Genomic DNA, 16,383 nt, shown 5'->3' with positions numbered 1-16,383 from the left:
TTAATTCTCACTTGCACTCAGTGACCAAAGCTATACACACACATATATAAAAGCTATACACACAAGTATATGTATGTGTATATATATGTATGTATACACATATATATACACACACACACACACACACACATACATACGTACGTACGTACGTACAAACATACATACATACATACACACATATATATAATTTGTGTGTGTGTATATATGATGTAGATAGGCATGTATATATATATGTGTATATGTAGATATGTATATAGATATGTAGATATGAAGATATGTATGTGTATATATATGTGTATATATATATGTATGTGTGTGTGTGTGTGTGTGTGTGTGTATATATATATATGACAGCAGCAATCCAAGCTGTGAGAAAACAGTAAAAAGGAGGCGTGTCAGGCGCGTGGTACATTTTCTGATGCAGCTAGACAAAAATAACTTTGTGACGCTGCCGCCAAATACACAAAACAATTACTTTGACAATCATGTTACATTATTTTTAAAATGTTTCCTTTTCTTTTTAGTACCTTCTTTAACACACTACTTCTCCGCTGCGAGGCGGGTATTCTGCTAGTCTATACTAATAAAAGACAAAGCCCTCACTCACTCACTCACTCACTCACTCACTCACTCATTCACTCACTCACTCACTCACTCACTCACTGACTCATCACTAATTCTCCAACTTCCCGTGTGGGTGGAAGGCTGAAATTTGGCAGGTTCATTCTTTACAGCTTCCTTACAAAAGTTGGGCATGTTTCATTTCGAAATTCTACGCGTAATGGTCATAACTGGAAGCTGTTTTTCTCCATTTACTGTAATGGAGATGAGCGTGAACGCCGAGGGGGCGGAGTTTCGTGTGACATCATCACGCCTCCCACGTAATCACGCAGTACATAGAAAACCAGGAAGACCTCCAAAAAGCGCTGAAGAAAACATGCATTATATAATTGAGAAGGCAGCGAAACAATAAGAAGCGAGCGAGTGACATATACAACCATATTCATGAGTTCTGCTACTTCGGAAACAAAGCACGATGTAAACCTACACTTTAAATTAAGTTCATAGACAGGCTGCCGCTGGCGTTTGTAATTTAGTGCCTGCCCATAAAAGGCCGTCCGTCAGCGGCAATCCAATAGCAAACTCACACTAAATATTCACGGGTGAACAACTGTGCTTATGCAGAGGAAGATGAGATGGTCAGGGCGGTGTTTGGCACAAACTCAGCGAAGCTGCAAGAGAAAGTTTTAAGTGCCAGGACTAAGGTAACATTAAATACAGCCATGGACATAGCACGAGATGGCACCAGCACAGCTGGGAACCTTCGATGCATGTACACCGAGCGGCTCACGTGAACTAACGCAGTGCACAGCCAAAAAGCAACAGTTCCAAAGAGCACTGAACAAAAACCGAATTACACAATTGAAAAGGCAGCAAAAAATATGTAGTTATAGTTATATAGTTCATAATATCCACGCAGACTTGCACGTAAGAGCGGGAGTTATCCGTTTTAACAAGCAGCGTATTGCACTGATACGAAATAGCTGTGTGTGTATATATGTATATATGTATGTATATGTATATATATGTTTATATATGTGTGTGTGTATGTATATGTGTATATGTATAGATATGTATATATATATGTTTATGTGTGTGTGTGCAAATATATATATATATACTGTATATATATATATATATATATGTATGACAGCAACACTCATCACTCACAACGGTGACAAAACAATTACATTGACAATCATGTTACGTTATTTTCAAAATGTTTCCTTTTCTTTTCATTGCTTCTTTAACACACTACTTCTCCGCTGCGAAGCGCGGGTATTTTGCTAGTATTAACATATATTCACAAATACAGACAAATAGCTGAGGACCTTTACCGTTTGGATTAATTATCTAATCAAGCAGCAAGTTTTAAATTTCTTTACTTACCTTCTGCATGAATGTCTTATTTATAATTTGTGTAGTTCTTTATAGTATAGTACCTGTTATTTTTGGAGTGTCCTTGTGTAGAAGAGGTTTTCCTGTATCTTTGTAAAGAATGTGCTGTGTCTTACATTTTTCCAGTTACTTTTATTTCCCCTTCATAATATCTGTGTTGTATTACCTCCCATATGAAACAGTCTAAACACTACTGTAATTGCTGTAATATTTTCTGAATTGCAAACAGGATGGCTTTTTTCCCTCAATTTTTGCTCTTTTTCTTATTTTAATTCAGGATCTCAGCGCATCAGTGACAGTGAAATCTCTGACTATGACTGTGATGATGGTATCGGAGTGGTGTCAGGTAAAATGAAAAATAACAATTAGAAAAAAGAAAAAAAGCCTAAAAAAATACTGTTCTTCCTCAAAGATGTCAATTTTTTCTTTTTGGTGTATTTTTTCTAAAAAGAAACTTTTTGTTCTTTATTGAAGACACAATAAATGTTCTCCTCGGATATGAAATTCCTTTACAAACACAGAGTTTACCTCTAACTAATAGACATACTGCCAGGCTGTATAACAAGGTCTTGTCTTGGAAAAATATGTGCTTATATATGTTGTGATTTTATTTTAAGTTACAGACACAGCAGGCTCCTCATTCCCTTATACTGTTAAAAATTGATTTTGAAAGAAAAGTTTAGATGAAAAATATCCTTATTTCTTTACCTAATTTTATAGTGAAAATTATTTTTCACAGTTTGAAATAAGCATATTTTTGGTTGCCATATGCCTCTAATTTCAATGTTTGTAGTTGTGACTACCACTTACAACCTGAAATTGCAAACTAAACTGTCATACTTTTGGCCTGATTGCTAAATCTGTGTATTTTTTTCTGGATTCTCAAAGTCTGATCCTAACTAGGTATATTTTATTTTTTAAAAATCACAATTTTATTTATGAGAAAAGCTTAGCACACTACAATGTAAAAACCATAGTTTAAAACCACAAGTGGACAAAAAATAGCAAGCACTAGTAGAGAAGCTCTTAAAAGGTTACTGGAGACAGAACCTACAAAGCTTATTTGAAAAAAATTTCAGCAGTTTACACAGTAACTCAGAAGTAACAAGGGGGCACGACTAGCAAAAAGAGGGAAAGGAGTAGTAGCAGGCATGACATGAAAGAGGCAACTAAGGTGTTTACTTACAGCTATAATACTTATCGTGTTGGAGTTTATTTTGCTTACTTGCAAATATCTGTACTATTTGATCATCTCACCTATCACTTGAGGAGGAACTTTGGTTGAACCAGAGAAAAAACATAGTTTTACTTTTTATATCCTGAAAGGAAAACATTATCCATGACAGTGCATATAACCATATTTATTTTTTTTAAGAGCAAAAAATTGTTAATTTGTCTATAAGCCATGTCTAGCTTACTGTTACCGGTAGTATAAGAATTTGTGAGAAGCATCACTGGTAAATAATTTTATTTATTATTTATCTTGCAAAAATTCATGTAACACAGTGGTTCTTCTGCCTCATTACTCTACACTCCTGACATGGAGTTTTTGCTTATTCACTGCTTTTGTGCAATTTACATTCTCTGCATTGTCAGCAAATATTTCTCTAAGATATACTTATTAGTTTAATTAGAAACCTTTCAATGGCTCAACCTGTGTCATTGTAGGTGTGTGGTTGCCCTGACATGGAACAGTACATGCTGCTGCAAAATATTGTGGTTCCCTATGGCACTATAATGGAATTACATTTTAAATCTCAATTTTTTTACTTCCTTTTTACTCCCTATAATTTAACATTAACTACTGCACATCCAGACTGTTTGGCTATGTATGCATCCAAGTTATGGTGTACCATTTGTGAAATGTTAATGTATGATATCACGGTTCCTGTAGCTAGTTTGTTTTCAGATAAATAAATAAATCTTCATTAAATTCTAAAACCAAACAGTGCCTTAGGGTGAACATAAATAAATATTTTAAAATCCACCAATGAGATATTCTCATTGTCAGGATGGTGCTACAGACCCCTTTTAGCCCACTGCATCTCTTGCCTACCACCTCAGCCAGACACAGCAGACCCAAACTACTACCTCTGTCAATCACCACAATTTCAGAGCTACCACCTCTATTGGTCACTGCAGCTCCATCCTGGGCACCTTGCCCTCAGTCAGATGCTGCCACACTTTGGATTCCTCTGACTTCCTTTGTGTAAAGTTTCACTGACTTCCCTCCAGTCTCATCTGTTCTGATTTAATTAATTCAACACACTCAAACTCCCTGCTCTCAAGAACATCCACTCTGCCATCAGCACTACTCCTTTTCAAGTTGCTCAACAGTATTGATGGCAGGGTGGTTGTTCTTGAGAAGTCCTGTTCTCACTAATGAATACCTCCTCAACTGTCATCCTCACAAGCAATCACCCTCTTATTCTGTCTTCTCTTATTCCCCTTTTAATGGTTTCAGAACATCTTCATCCTTTCCAGTTTGCCTATAAGGTACATATAGGTATGAAGGGTGCTCTGATTTACATGCCCCAAAGATCATACTCCCACTTGGACAAAGCCAGCACCACAGTACAGATAATGTTCTTGGATTTTTCCTGTGCCTATAACACCATTCTGTCTCATTGATTGGTGAACGAGCTCAAGGCTGTGCATCTGACCAACAGACAGCAGTTTGTGAGGCTCAGGCACTGTGTGTCAGAAAAGGGTGTGTACAATACTAGAGCACCACAGGGAAATTTCCTGCCTCCCTTCCCGAGATTGCCTGGGAGGAGTGGTGGAGGAAGAAAAGAGTACTTTATTTGTGTGTTTTGTTTGGTGTTTGTGCTAAGGACTGTGTACTGCCTGTAGGACATGGGGAAGACGTGTCGGGTCGGGCGCCTATATAGCACCTTTTCACACTGGCGTAGTCAGTAGGATTCCTGGCTGTCTGGAAAGCAGGGACCTGCATTTAAATTCGTGTGATGACCCAGCACAGAAGTGCGAGGCACTTGCACGGCACAGGAGCAAGCCCCAAGACCATACACCAAAGCACGCACAAGTGGCAGGGAAGCCGTGAAATACAAATGAGGCCCTGAAAATCCACCGCTCCATCCATGGGGAAGAAGAAAGCCAGGAGGGCTCCCAAAGCAGTGGGTGCTGACTCACAAGCCATCGCCAAGGAAGCCCAGGTCGGCATGCTGTGACGTGAGGCCACCCGGAATACAGAAACTGCGAGTTGTGGGTTGCGTCAGGATGTGGGTGTCGGACATGGGGGTGATTGGCCCCACTTTTTCATATGCCTACCTCCTAGATGGCGAAGCATCTGGTCAACGCTGTTGGCCTAAGCACATCGATCTATGAGACGACAGGGAGGCGAATGATTGCGAGAGCGTGCCTGATTGTGTGCAGCTTGCCAAGATACGGCGGCTGGAGGACGAGCGCTTGGAGTCTCACCCCAACAATGTCACGTCAAAGGAGGTGGGGGCGGTGGAGAGCCAGGAAGACCTCACCGTGTCAGAAAAGGGCGTGGAGGAAGAACACCCGAAGGAGCCTATGGGGAACAGCGGGAGAGGATGAGGTGCATCCGAGTCCACCACTGACCAAGAGAACTAACCTGCTTCGGGCTGCATGGGAGTTGGAGGGTGTCCTTCTACCCCTGCAGGCCCTCTTTCAGGTTTTTCAGACCCTACATTAGATGAAGGAGAGGCTGAAGAAGAAGCTCGGCGCTCCCTTAGGGACCATTCATGAATGGCTGAAGCGGCGAGGCGCTGCTTTCTATAGCCTGCAGGATGTGGCGGTACAGGTGAGTGATGCCTGTGCAATACAGGAAAGGGGAGGGCGTAGTAAAACGGCAACGGTATTGGTCAGTTCTGCTTGCCAAGCCGCCCTGCCTCCTAGCAAGACGCAGCCGTGATGACTGACAGCGCGGCAGAGGAGTGTGCAGGGAGGCAGCTGGTAGACATCAACTGCCAAACAGCCTTGCCTTTGACTGCCGGCACCGGTCTCGCGGACGTCCAAATGGGTGCAGACGGCACGGGGTCCCTCTTCTTCCCGTAAGGGGACCTAGACCGTCGGTGCGCCCCAGAGCAGGAGGAGGACCCAGGAATAGAAGACGGGGACTCCTGACAGTGCACAGAGTGATCCCCTCTGCGAGCAGACAATGGAGGTTTTTGAAATCCTCCAAGCAGCTGCTCATCATTTATTCCCAAAGAGCAAGTCATTTCTTTTTTCTTACAAAATTTCCTTGCAGCAACAATGTCTTGAAGCACCTTTCACAAGATACTTTGGTGTACAAGATTACTATATGTTTTTTCCTAGTTAACAAATCATACACTATATAAATAGAACTAGAAAACTCCCTTGAGCCCTTAAATATCTGTGCAAGGACAATCAGTTGGTCCAATGCTTTTCATGATGATGATGATGATGATGATTCATGCTTTATCTCAGAGAAAAGTGCCAGATAAAGTCTCATTTACATTGCAATGGTAAAGGCAGTCCCAAGTAGACAGAAGTCTGTGGCCCCTTAATAACTAAAACATTGGTTCTTATCTCTCCTGTCCATTAAAGATATATCTAGAGTGAAAAACGGTGGGCTAACCAGATGTAGCAATAGAACTAATTTACCAGGATTTATAATGCAGCCCCCATTGTTACCTCCAAATTAATCCTTAACCCTGGTGAGGGGTGGTTAAGGGGAATACTGAATAAAAATATTAGGAAACTCAGTGAGAATACATTACTTCTAAGTAGTTTATGAACCTAACTAGAACTGTAATGAATTATACCAGGTATATTTTGTTTCTAAATATACAGGGTAAGTCAAAATTATGTTAACACTAATGGTACTGCTATTTATATGCTTATATACAACTTTTGTGGACAATTTATGTGCCACATATAATACATGTATTGAACATTATGATGAACAATTTTAGACATTCCTGTAAATCATCTTACACATATGAAGTATGTTTTGTGAATAAATTGTTTCTGCCATTCAATTGTTAACATAATTTTGACTCATCCTGTATAATCCACAAACTTATGGCCTTTGGGAGACTTTAACTCTGCCAAATCAGACTTTATATACTGCTCAAAAAATGAAAGGGACACTTTTTAATCAGAGTATAGCATTAAGTCAGTGAAACATCTGGAATATCGATCTGGTCAGTTAAGTAGCAGACGGGGTTATTAAGCAGTGTCACAAACTCCACAAAGAGCCAAAGCAAGGTTTGGGGCAGCCACCCGTATATTTGGTTTCCTGGCTGCAAATAAATGATAGCACTGGTGTGCACAAAACCAGGTCCAAAACAGAACTGAGGGAATAGGGAAAAGGTGGGGGCTTTTAAAGGGAAGACAGTAAGTGAGGTCAAAGGGGTCGGGCTCATAAGGGTCTTCAGCCATAGGCTTGAGCCTGGATGTTACATCAGAAGGGCCAGAGCCGGCAAGGTCTTCTTCCGTAAGCTCGGACCTGGAGGTGATGTCAAGAGGGCCAGGTGGACTCTCCCATGAATAGTCTGCAGGAAAGGGAGAAAAAGAGTCAGTGCACTCTGCCACATCCCGGTATGATTTGGAATTGCCCTTACTCAAGCCCTTCAGCTGCCTCCCATGTGCACGTGTGTGACAGCAGTTTCAGCTGATTGTTGTTAATGAAATTAACAACAGGTGCACTAGAGGGGCACAATGAGATGACCCCCAAAACAGGAATGATTTAACAGGTGGAGGCCAATGACATTTTTCCCTCGTCATCTTTTCTGACTGTTTTTTCACTAGTTTTGCATTTGGCTATGGTCAGTGCCACTACTGCTAGCATGAGGCGATACCTGGACCCTACAGAGGTTGCACATGTAGTCCAACTTCTCCAGGATGGCACATCAATATGTGTCATTTCCAGAAGGTTTGCTGTGTCTCCCAGCTCAGTCTCAAAGGGCAAGGAGGAGATTCCAGGAGACAGGCAGTTACTCTAGGAGACCTGGACAGGGCCTTAGAAAGTCCTTAACCCATCGGCAAGACTGGTATCTGCTCCTTTGGGCAAGGAGGAACAGGATGAGCACTGACAGAGCCCTACAAAATGACCTCCAATAGGCCACTGGTTTGAATGATTCTGACCAAACAATCAGGAACAGACATCATGAGGGTGGCCTGAGGGCCCGACGTCCTCTACTAGGCCCTGTGCTCACTGCCCAAAGGAGCTCGATTGGCATTTGCTATAGAATACCAGAATTGGCATGTCCACCACTGGCGCCCTGTGCTTTTCACAAATGAGAGCAGGTTCACCCTGAGCATATGTGACAGATGTGAAAGGGTCTGGAGAAGCCTTGGAGAACGTTATGCTGCCTGTAACATCGTTCAGCATGACCGGTTTGGTGGTGGGTCAGTGATGGTCTAGGGAGGCATATCCATGGAGGGATGCACAGACCTCTACAGGCTAGTCAATGGCACCTTGACTGCCACTGTATTGAGATGAAATCCTTGGACCCATTGTCAGACCTTATGCTGGTGCATTGGGTCCTGGGTTCGTCCTGGTGAATGTCCGGCCTCATGTGGCAAGAGTATGCAGGCAGTTCAGGGGATGAAGGAATTGATACCATTGACTGGCCCCCTCGCTCGCCTGACCTAAATCCAATAGAACACTTCTGGGACATTATGTTTCAGTCCATCCGACATCGCCAGGTTGCACCTCAGAAAGTCCAGGAGATCAGTGATGCCCTGGTCCAGGTCTATCGTTTCATTAGGAGCATGCCCCAATGTTGTCAGACATGCATACACGCACCTGGGGGACATACAAACTACTGAGTATGATTTTGAGTTGCTGCAGTGAAATTTTGACAAAATGGACTAACCTGCCGTATCATTTTTTCACTTTGATTTTCAGGATGTCTTTGAATTCAGCCCTCTGTAGGCTAACAATGTGGCATCCTATTGTTCCTAACACATTACCCAATCCATGTCAGTATAGATATCCAGCATGATCCTTTTCCCCATTGAGATCTGATGTGTTTTCAAAGTGTTCCATTAATTTTTTTGAGCAGTTAATTATTCATCTTTAGCTGTAATTTCACTGGTAAAAATGCTTTAACAATTTTATATTTTCTGGAAAAACCTACATTATTTGGCCCAAAGTGATTTCTCCAGCTACACTCAAAAATGTTTTAAACTTGTAGCTCATTACAGCTATTCTTGTATTGAGTACTAATTTGTTGTTTGTAAATAATCAGCATTCATTTTCTAAAAATAATAATTGAGCACCTTCTATCAGATCTTGTGATTGCAATGTCATTACTGCCTTTAATGCTCCACATATAGTAGCAATTTCTATAAGTTCACTGAGTAATTGGTGTCTTAATCCCCCTTTACTAGCATGTAAAGACTTATATATAATATATTAGACTGCACACAAATTTAGTGTTTTGTAGGAATTAATTTTACACAAGCAGTATCTGCCAGTACTCTTTGGGAAACTATCTGCCTGCATTTCACCTAAACTTTATGCATTTCTAAAAACATTCTTTTACATAGTGTACAACACTATATTTCAAGGGAAATCTAGTGTCTTGACGTCAGTAATGGAAGACAGCCTCTAATGGAGTTTTGTGTAGACAGCCCACTGTCCAGCATCAATGATGGAAAGTAATGCACTTAAGGCAAAAAATGACAGTACATAAATGCAGTGTGTTTGTCTTTCTGATGCTTTATCTCTATATTCTATGCTAACGAGCAGACATCAGAAGGTGAAGTGAAACTGAGGAACCCTGACAATGGAACACAGAGTGTATTAATGGATAGGTCTTCACTAAAGTGGGTATATATAATAGGAATAAATAAAAGATAAATGTATTACTCTTCTTATGTGTACCACTGAAATATCCTGTGACACATGAAAGTGCGTCTAGGGTTTGAGATGACAGAAACTGAACAAAGACTAAGTTTCGTTAGTACTTTGTACTTATGGGTCCAATGTTAAAACCATGTTTAACCTCAACAGTTATACTCAAAGCGGGTAAATATATTAGCATATATTATTTCAAGTAATTAGTGTTATTTAAGCTGGGAGTAGCAACCTGCATTTGCTAGGTAAATCTTAAGTCCTTAGAAGTTCTTTCTTCTGACTGAATTGGAAAATTTAACATGTTATTCTAAAAGCACAATAATATAACTTTGTAGCTACTTTCTCCAGTAACTAAAATTATACATCAGATTTTTTGGTAGCTATGAAGCACTTTTTTTAATTCTGTTAATGTTGATATGGTGTTCAATGGGGGACATACTTGGGTGTGAGACAGGTGTAACATTAATCATTATGCAATAAATCTAAGTTTTGTTTCTATCTGACTTTTAAGAATTTTTGCAGTGCCTCAAAATGGGTTTCTGTGAATTCAGTTGGTAGATTTGTGCATCTATTTTATTCTACCTGGAGGGGTGGAATTTGTGGAATATTATTATTTTATTGTATAAGTAGCATGCTTAGGATATTAACATTGCACACAGTTATTGAACCTGAAACATTGTAGGCTCAAGTTGAAAACAAGGTATGGCTGCTAAAACCCATCAAATTTGTCTCAAAAATTGATAGGCCTTCTGTAAAGTGGGCACATGTAGTAGGTATAATTTAAAGAAGAAAATAGACTATTTTTGTGCTACAGCAGGTTTCTTTTAGTTCAGATGAGAAAATTGCTAATTTTACTATTGATGAGTTAGGCCAATCAGTGTGAGCTTGTTAGTTTGATGCTAGGGTCCAAACTGTACCAGAAGATGCACTTATTTTGCCTCATCTTCCACAGTTTGCTTTTATGTATTGGCAGACTCCGGGCATGTGCATATGCAGAGTGTTACACAAGGATATTAAAAATTTGAACTTTAGAATGGGGCAACTGTATATGTTGGTTTATGACATAATCCTTTACACTTTTCTGTGTTTTATTTTTGATTTTTCCTACAGATTATAGACATAATGGAAGAGACCTTCAAAGCTCAACACTTTCAGTTCCAGAGCAAGTGATATCATCTAATCACTGTCCCAGGTTAGGATCCTCTTATCGAGGAGAAGAATTGAGCAGGAACCGATCACGATCCCCAAGTGTACCACCACCACAAAGGTAGCTATACTCCTTGACTGACAGATTTTAACAATAAATCATTATTTTAAGCACAGAGTTGAATGATTCAATAGTCTACAGGTATATGCTTGGGATTACCACAAGTATGGAGAGAACTGCTGAACTAATACATTCTATAGCTAGGTACACAACAAACGCACTTGTTTTATTATACTTGTAGCTTTTGTGAAAGTGCTTATTTGATATTTGGACTTAAGTCTTCACACATTATACACTTCTTGTCAAACTTTTGTCATTAGTACTAAAACATGAAAAAAGTTTGTCTTTTAGGTATGTGTTCAACATTTCTGTCACGCTACACTTACATAGATCTTTGTAGACATGGAACACACATGAAATGCATGTGTTCCAAATTCCGATATACAGCTCCGATACCGCACCATTTCTGCAGCGGTGGGAGGATGGGATAGTACGCTGCTTGCGCTTATCGACACGTTTACAAAACAAAAGACGCTGACAGAGAGGTGCAAATGGATTTAAGGTGGGCCAGGTTTACAAGTTTTTTCATAGGCTTTGGTAATTCTAGTGTTAATGGCTTTTGAACACTGTCTGGAAGTTCTTAGTGGCATATGAACCATGGAAAATTGGAAGATTTTAAACAAAGTCACAGCACAAAAGATAATCAGAAATTTAACCAAGAAAAATTTTAATTCCTTAACATGTAAGAGTAGAACAAGGTTCCTGGTAGCTGTTCTCTACAAATTTTCTGGATCTGTTATATCTTTTTGTAGCATGATGTCCAAAACAGCAAGCAATACTCCATATGTGGTGTCTGTTGTTTGGCATGTGGAATACTCCATTTACAAAATCTCTGAAATTGATCATTACTGACTTAACTAATGCTGATTCAACTCCCATTTCAAACCACGGTAAATTTTTTATTGCAACTTCATTAATATGTTGTAATGTTGAATTCCAAATATGTTGCGCAGGATATGAATCCTCCAAAATACATTCTCAAAGCACAATAGGAACTTCACAGGCAAGCCCAGAAGTGGCACACATCATAGCCACTACCTTCTAGCTTAAAGTTTTGGGGATCCCAGAAGCAGGACCTGGCTTTGAAAGTTCATAAAGATTATTAGAGTCCCAAATTATATTGAATGCCCTACAAGAGAGTGGAAATACCATAGACCCCTGGCTTGTACCGTAAATGAAAAGGCAACCCACAGACTTTGTAAATAGATTTATTAACAGAAATTAAAATATTCAAAGAAGAGTAAGAAATGAATTGCATAAAAGGCAATGCTGAAGCAAATTTTCCCAAATCCATAATCTGTAAGATTAAAACAAAGAGAGAAGCAAAATAAGACACAGAAACCAACAAATCAAAACATGATACTCACACGTAAGCCCCTGCACAAACTGAATGTTCGGCTGCTTGACTGCTGTATACAGCTTCTGGCTGGTAATACTGTGTAAGGCTAGAAGGAGGACTCAGTAGCTGTGACATCAGGGTGGCCTCACGTCCTGGTGCTCCATCCTGAACACATAGAATGGAGGCACATTTAAAAGGATGGTACATAATTACAAATATCACAGAAAATACATACAAGTATAAAACATAATATTCAAAAAACATAACTAACCTTAAAATATATATATATTGAGACCATTACATAACAAACTGCTTTCCCAAAATGCTTTCCTGTTTTACTCAGATTGCTGTTTCCGCAACTATATCACATACAAGAGTCGGAAAATGGATGGATGGATTGATACTTTTATTTATTATTTATTGTTTTACATTGATTTTATGTTTTTTTTTTTTGGCTACTGGTTTTGAAATTGTGCTTTCTCACAATCTTGACTCATTTTGAACAAGAAACATTAGTAGGAATTTATTCATGATGGTCTCATTGCATTGGGAAAAGGAGAATGTTTTAATTATTATATTGCCTCTCCTTTTTAGCATATTTGTTTTATAAAGAAAGTTTTCTCAGTTTTACATTGCAGATATATTTCTACTTTTCTAAAGATGGAGTACATTATTAAAACTAGAATCCCTACCAAAATTTTGTTTCCCTTGATCACCCTATTTTTCCTGACACATAGAAGAAAACTCTATAGCCTCATCAGCACAGCAACTGCCCTATGATAACTGCCTTTGTTTCGCAAATGTGTTTATTAGCAGGGCTGAACCTGCACTCACTCATCCCCCAGTCAGCCAACCGTTTGGACCTCCTGACAAATAAACCCACTGTTTATCACTGCCAGCTTGAGTCCCTTCACTTACACCTGAAATCTGCAAAAACTTTATGTGGCAAAGAGTTGTAAGGAGATACATAAGTAATGATATATCGTTGTTTGAAGTACATACATTTCGTGTGTGTTCAGTATTTGCATTGATCCGTGCAAATGTACGACGAAACAAGAAATGTTAGTCTTGTAGACACAAAGCAAATGTATGTGTATTGTTCAGGCTAGCCCCAAACACAAATACAGGGTGTTTTATTACGCAATACCTGAGTTAACACCAGCACAAACTAAATTTTCTTTCTTTCTTTCTTTCTTTCTTTCTTTCTTTCTTTCTTTCTTTCTTTCTTTCTTTCTTTCTTTCTTTCTTTGTCCTCCTTCTCTCTCTACCACCACTGAGCTGCTCTCCTCCAGTTGAGTGTTGCCTCCCTTCCTCCCAGCTCCAACACACCTGGACAAGGCAGTGCAGTACCTTTTATTGAGGACCTGGAAGCACGTCATTTAGAAATCCCAATTTGTAGGGAGTGTATCTCCCTGCAGCATCCTCTTGCAGTACCCCTGGACCCCAGCAGGGCTGCGTTACCAGACTACAATTCCTGGAATTCCCTGCTAGTGTCCGTACAGGCACCAATATCCAGGGCTGCTGCCATCTAGCGTTCTGGGTGATAAAACAGCTCCCAGAGACAGTCATTGTCTGTCCTTCCCTTCTACCCAGGCCAGGAAAAGTACCATAGGCATAACTGGTCGAGATACCTGTCCATCCAACTGGGGTTTCCTTTTCGGGAAAAGTAACTTCTTCCTTCCTGGTCAGGATGCCCATCTATCCACATTAGGCTTCCTGTTTGGGTAAGGAACCTTTCTCTCTCTTGGTTGGGACGCCTGTCCATCTGCTTATCTGTGGTGCCTAACTGTCCACTATGGTAGTTACATTTTATTATAACAAATTACTTTTTTGACAGTTTGACAGTGCTTCTGTGATGTCTACTGGCACACAGACATAAAATTGCTGTTTATATTAACTTTTGCAACTAACATTTAACAAACTTATGCAGACTGTTAATCAAAGGACATGTATGATGGCTTGAATGTGTACACATAAACATACACATGGATGAAAAAATATTTTATTTGGAAACTCTGTTTGGACTTCACATTCATAATAGCAAGACAAGTGTGCTTTTATTCAAGAATAAAACTGAATAAAAATAAAAATGACATATTGCTGTGAATTACAATTAGAACATGATATAAACTCGATATCTCTCTATTATAATAAAAAAATCTTGGGAAGAGAGACGAGACGTGACTTTCTCAGAGAGACACTTTCACATCCCGCAAAACGAGACTTTGTGCCAAAAGATTTAACCACTCACGGGGCTGGAAATAAAAGACAAAGAGTAGATGACAAAGTAGAACATTGTGAAGAATTCAAAAACGTTGGCATGATACAAATGCAGAGTAGGTTAGAGATAATGGAAGTATGAAAATTTGAAAGTCTCATAAAAATGATAGTAAAGATCGCATTAGCATAAACAAACGGAAATTATTAATCGGTGAAATATTGGAACAGCGGAACAAGATCGAATATATTGTTCGGATTTAAACTTTAAGTCGGAGACTTGTAGATCGTCTAATTTGTGTTGCCACTGTAAAATGATTTTGATAAATGTTTATGCACCTAATGTTGATGATAAGGAATTTATACAAAATTTATTGGCATCCATTCCCAATTTGAACACTCATAAGATTATAATGGCTGGTGACTTTAATTGTGTTTTAAATCCACTCTTAGATAGGACTTCTTCCACAGGGGGAACGGCATCTAACACCGCAAAGATAATTACAAAGTTTATAACTGATAACAACTTATCAGACCCCTGGAGGTTTTTAAACCCAAACTCTAGAACATATTCTTTCTACTCACCAGTACATCATTGCTACTCAAGGATTGATTATTTCTTTATAGATAATAACTTCTTGCCTATGATTAAATCTTGAAAATACGATGCTATTGTGATTTCTGACCATGCACCTCTGATCTTGGAGCTAAAGTTACTAAGCCCCACACACTCACCTCGCAGGTGGCGTCTCAACCCGCTTCTATTAGCAGACGAGAATTGTACAGAATTCATATACAAACAAATCAATTTCTTCCTAGGGACAAATACATCCTCAGAGGTTTCTGCAGAAATACTCTGGGAAACTCTTAAAGCCTTCTTAAGAGGACAGATTATCTCATATCTTTCCCACAGAAATAAATCAGAAACCAAGAAAGTAGCAGAGATAAAAAGCGAAATTAGTAGAATAGGTGAAGAACATGCCAGACTACCAAGCGAGACTCTACATAGGAAAAGGCAGGCTCTGCATTCAGAACTAAACCTCTTGACAACAAAAGAAACTGAACAACTAATTTATAAATCCAGACATCATTACTATGAACATGGAGAGAAAGCTAATAAGCTTTTAGCTCAACAAATTCACAAGCAAGAAGTGCGCAAAGCAATCTCAGTAATCACCAATGCGAAAGGAGCTAAAATCATCGACCACAAAAATATAATGCACACTTTCAGAGACTACTATAAATCCCTATATACTACTGAGTTTAAAGAAGACAATACACAATCTAATGCATTTCTGGATACATTACAAATACCACAGATAGACACTTTTAGTGCAGAGGAACTTGATAAACCTCTGGTGTTATCAGAATTACTAGATGCTGTAAAGTCACTTCAAGGCGGGAAAGCAGCAGGCCTACTCTGCAGAATTTTACAAGAAATTCTCCGCTCAGCTAGCTACCCTTCTATTAGCAACATTTACAGAAGCCAGAGACAACCAAACTCTTCCTCAAACTTTTCGCCAAGCACTAATCACTGTTTTTCCAAAACAAAATAAGGACTTATTACAATGTGCATCATACAGACCAATTTCACTTCTGAATAATGATGTTAAAATACTCTCTAAAATCATAGCTAGAAGGATGGAGAAAGTGCTCCCTTCGGTAATATCACAAGATCAAACTGGATTTATCAGGGGCCGACACTTATCTTCAAATCTTCGATGCCTGTTAATGTAATATACTCACCTAAATCAAACACCCCAGAAATATTATTATCATTGGATG

The 16,383-nt window shown here is 39.3% G+C and overlaps 1 protein-coding gene across 49 annotated transcripts in view; it reads left to right on the top strand.

Annotated features, from left to right (window-relative positions):
• rims2a (regulating synaptic membrane exocytosis 2a) overlaps positions 1-16,383 on the top strand; it is a 1,270,129-nt gene that overhangs the window by 880,101 nt on the left and 373,645 nt on the right. For all 49 annotated transcript variants that reach the window (XM_039736790.1, XM_039736792.1, XM_039736793.1 and 46 more), the window contains 2 exons: positions 2,237-2,305; positions 10,886-11,042. In XM_039736790.1, coding sequence (XP_039592724.1) covers positions 2,237-2,305; positions 10,886-11,042 — 226 coding nt within the window. The remainder of the gene's footprint in view (positions 1-2,236; positions 2,306-10,885; positions 11,043-16,383) is intronic.

The sequence above is a fragment of the Polypterus senegalus genome, chromosome 15 (genome assembly GCF_016835505.1).
Source record: "Polypterus senegalus isolate Bchr_013 chromosome 15, ASM1683550v1, whole genome shotgun sequence".
Classification (NCBI taxonomy): domain Eukaryota; kingdom Metazoa; phylum Chordata; class Cladistia; order Polypteriformes; family Polypteridae; genus Polypterus; species Polypterus senegalus.
The sequence above is the reverse complement of the archived record's forward strand: the minus strand, read 5'-3'. Positions and strand labels throughout refer to the sequence as shown.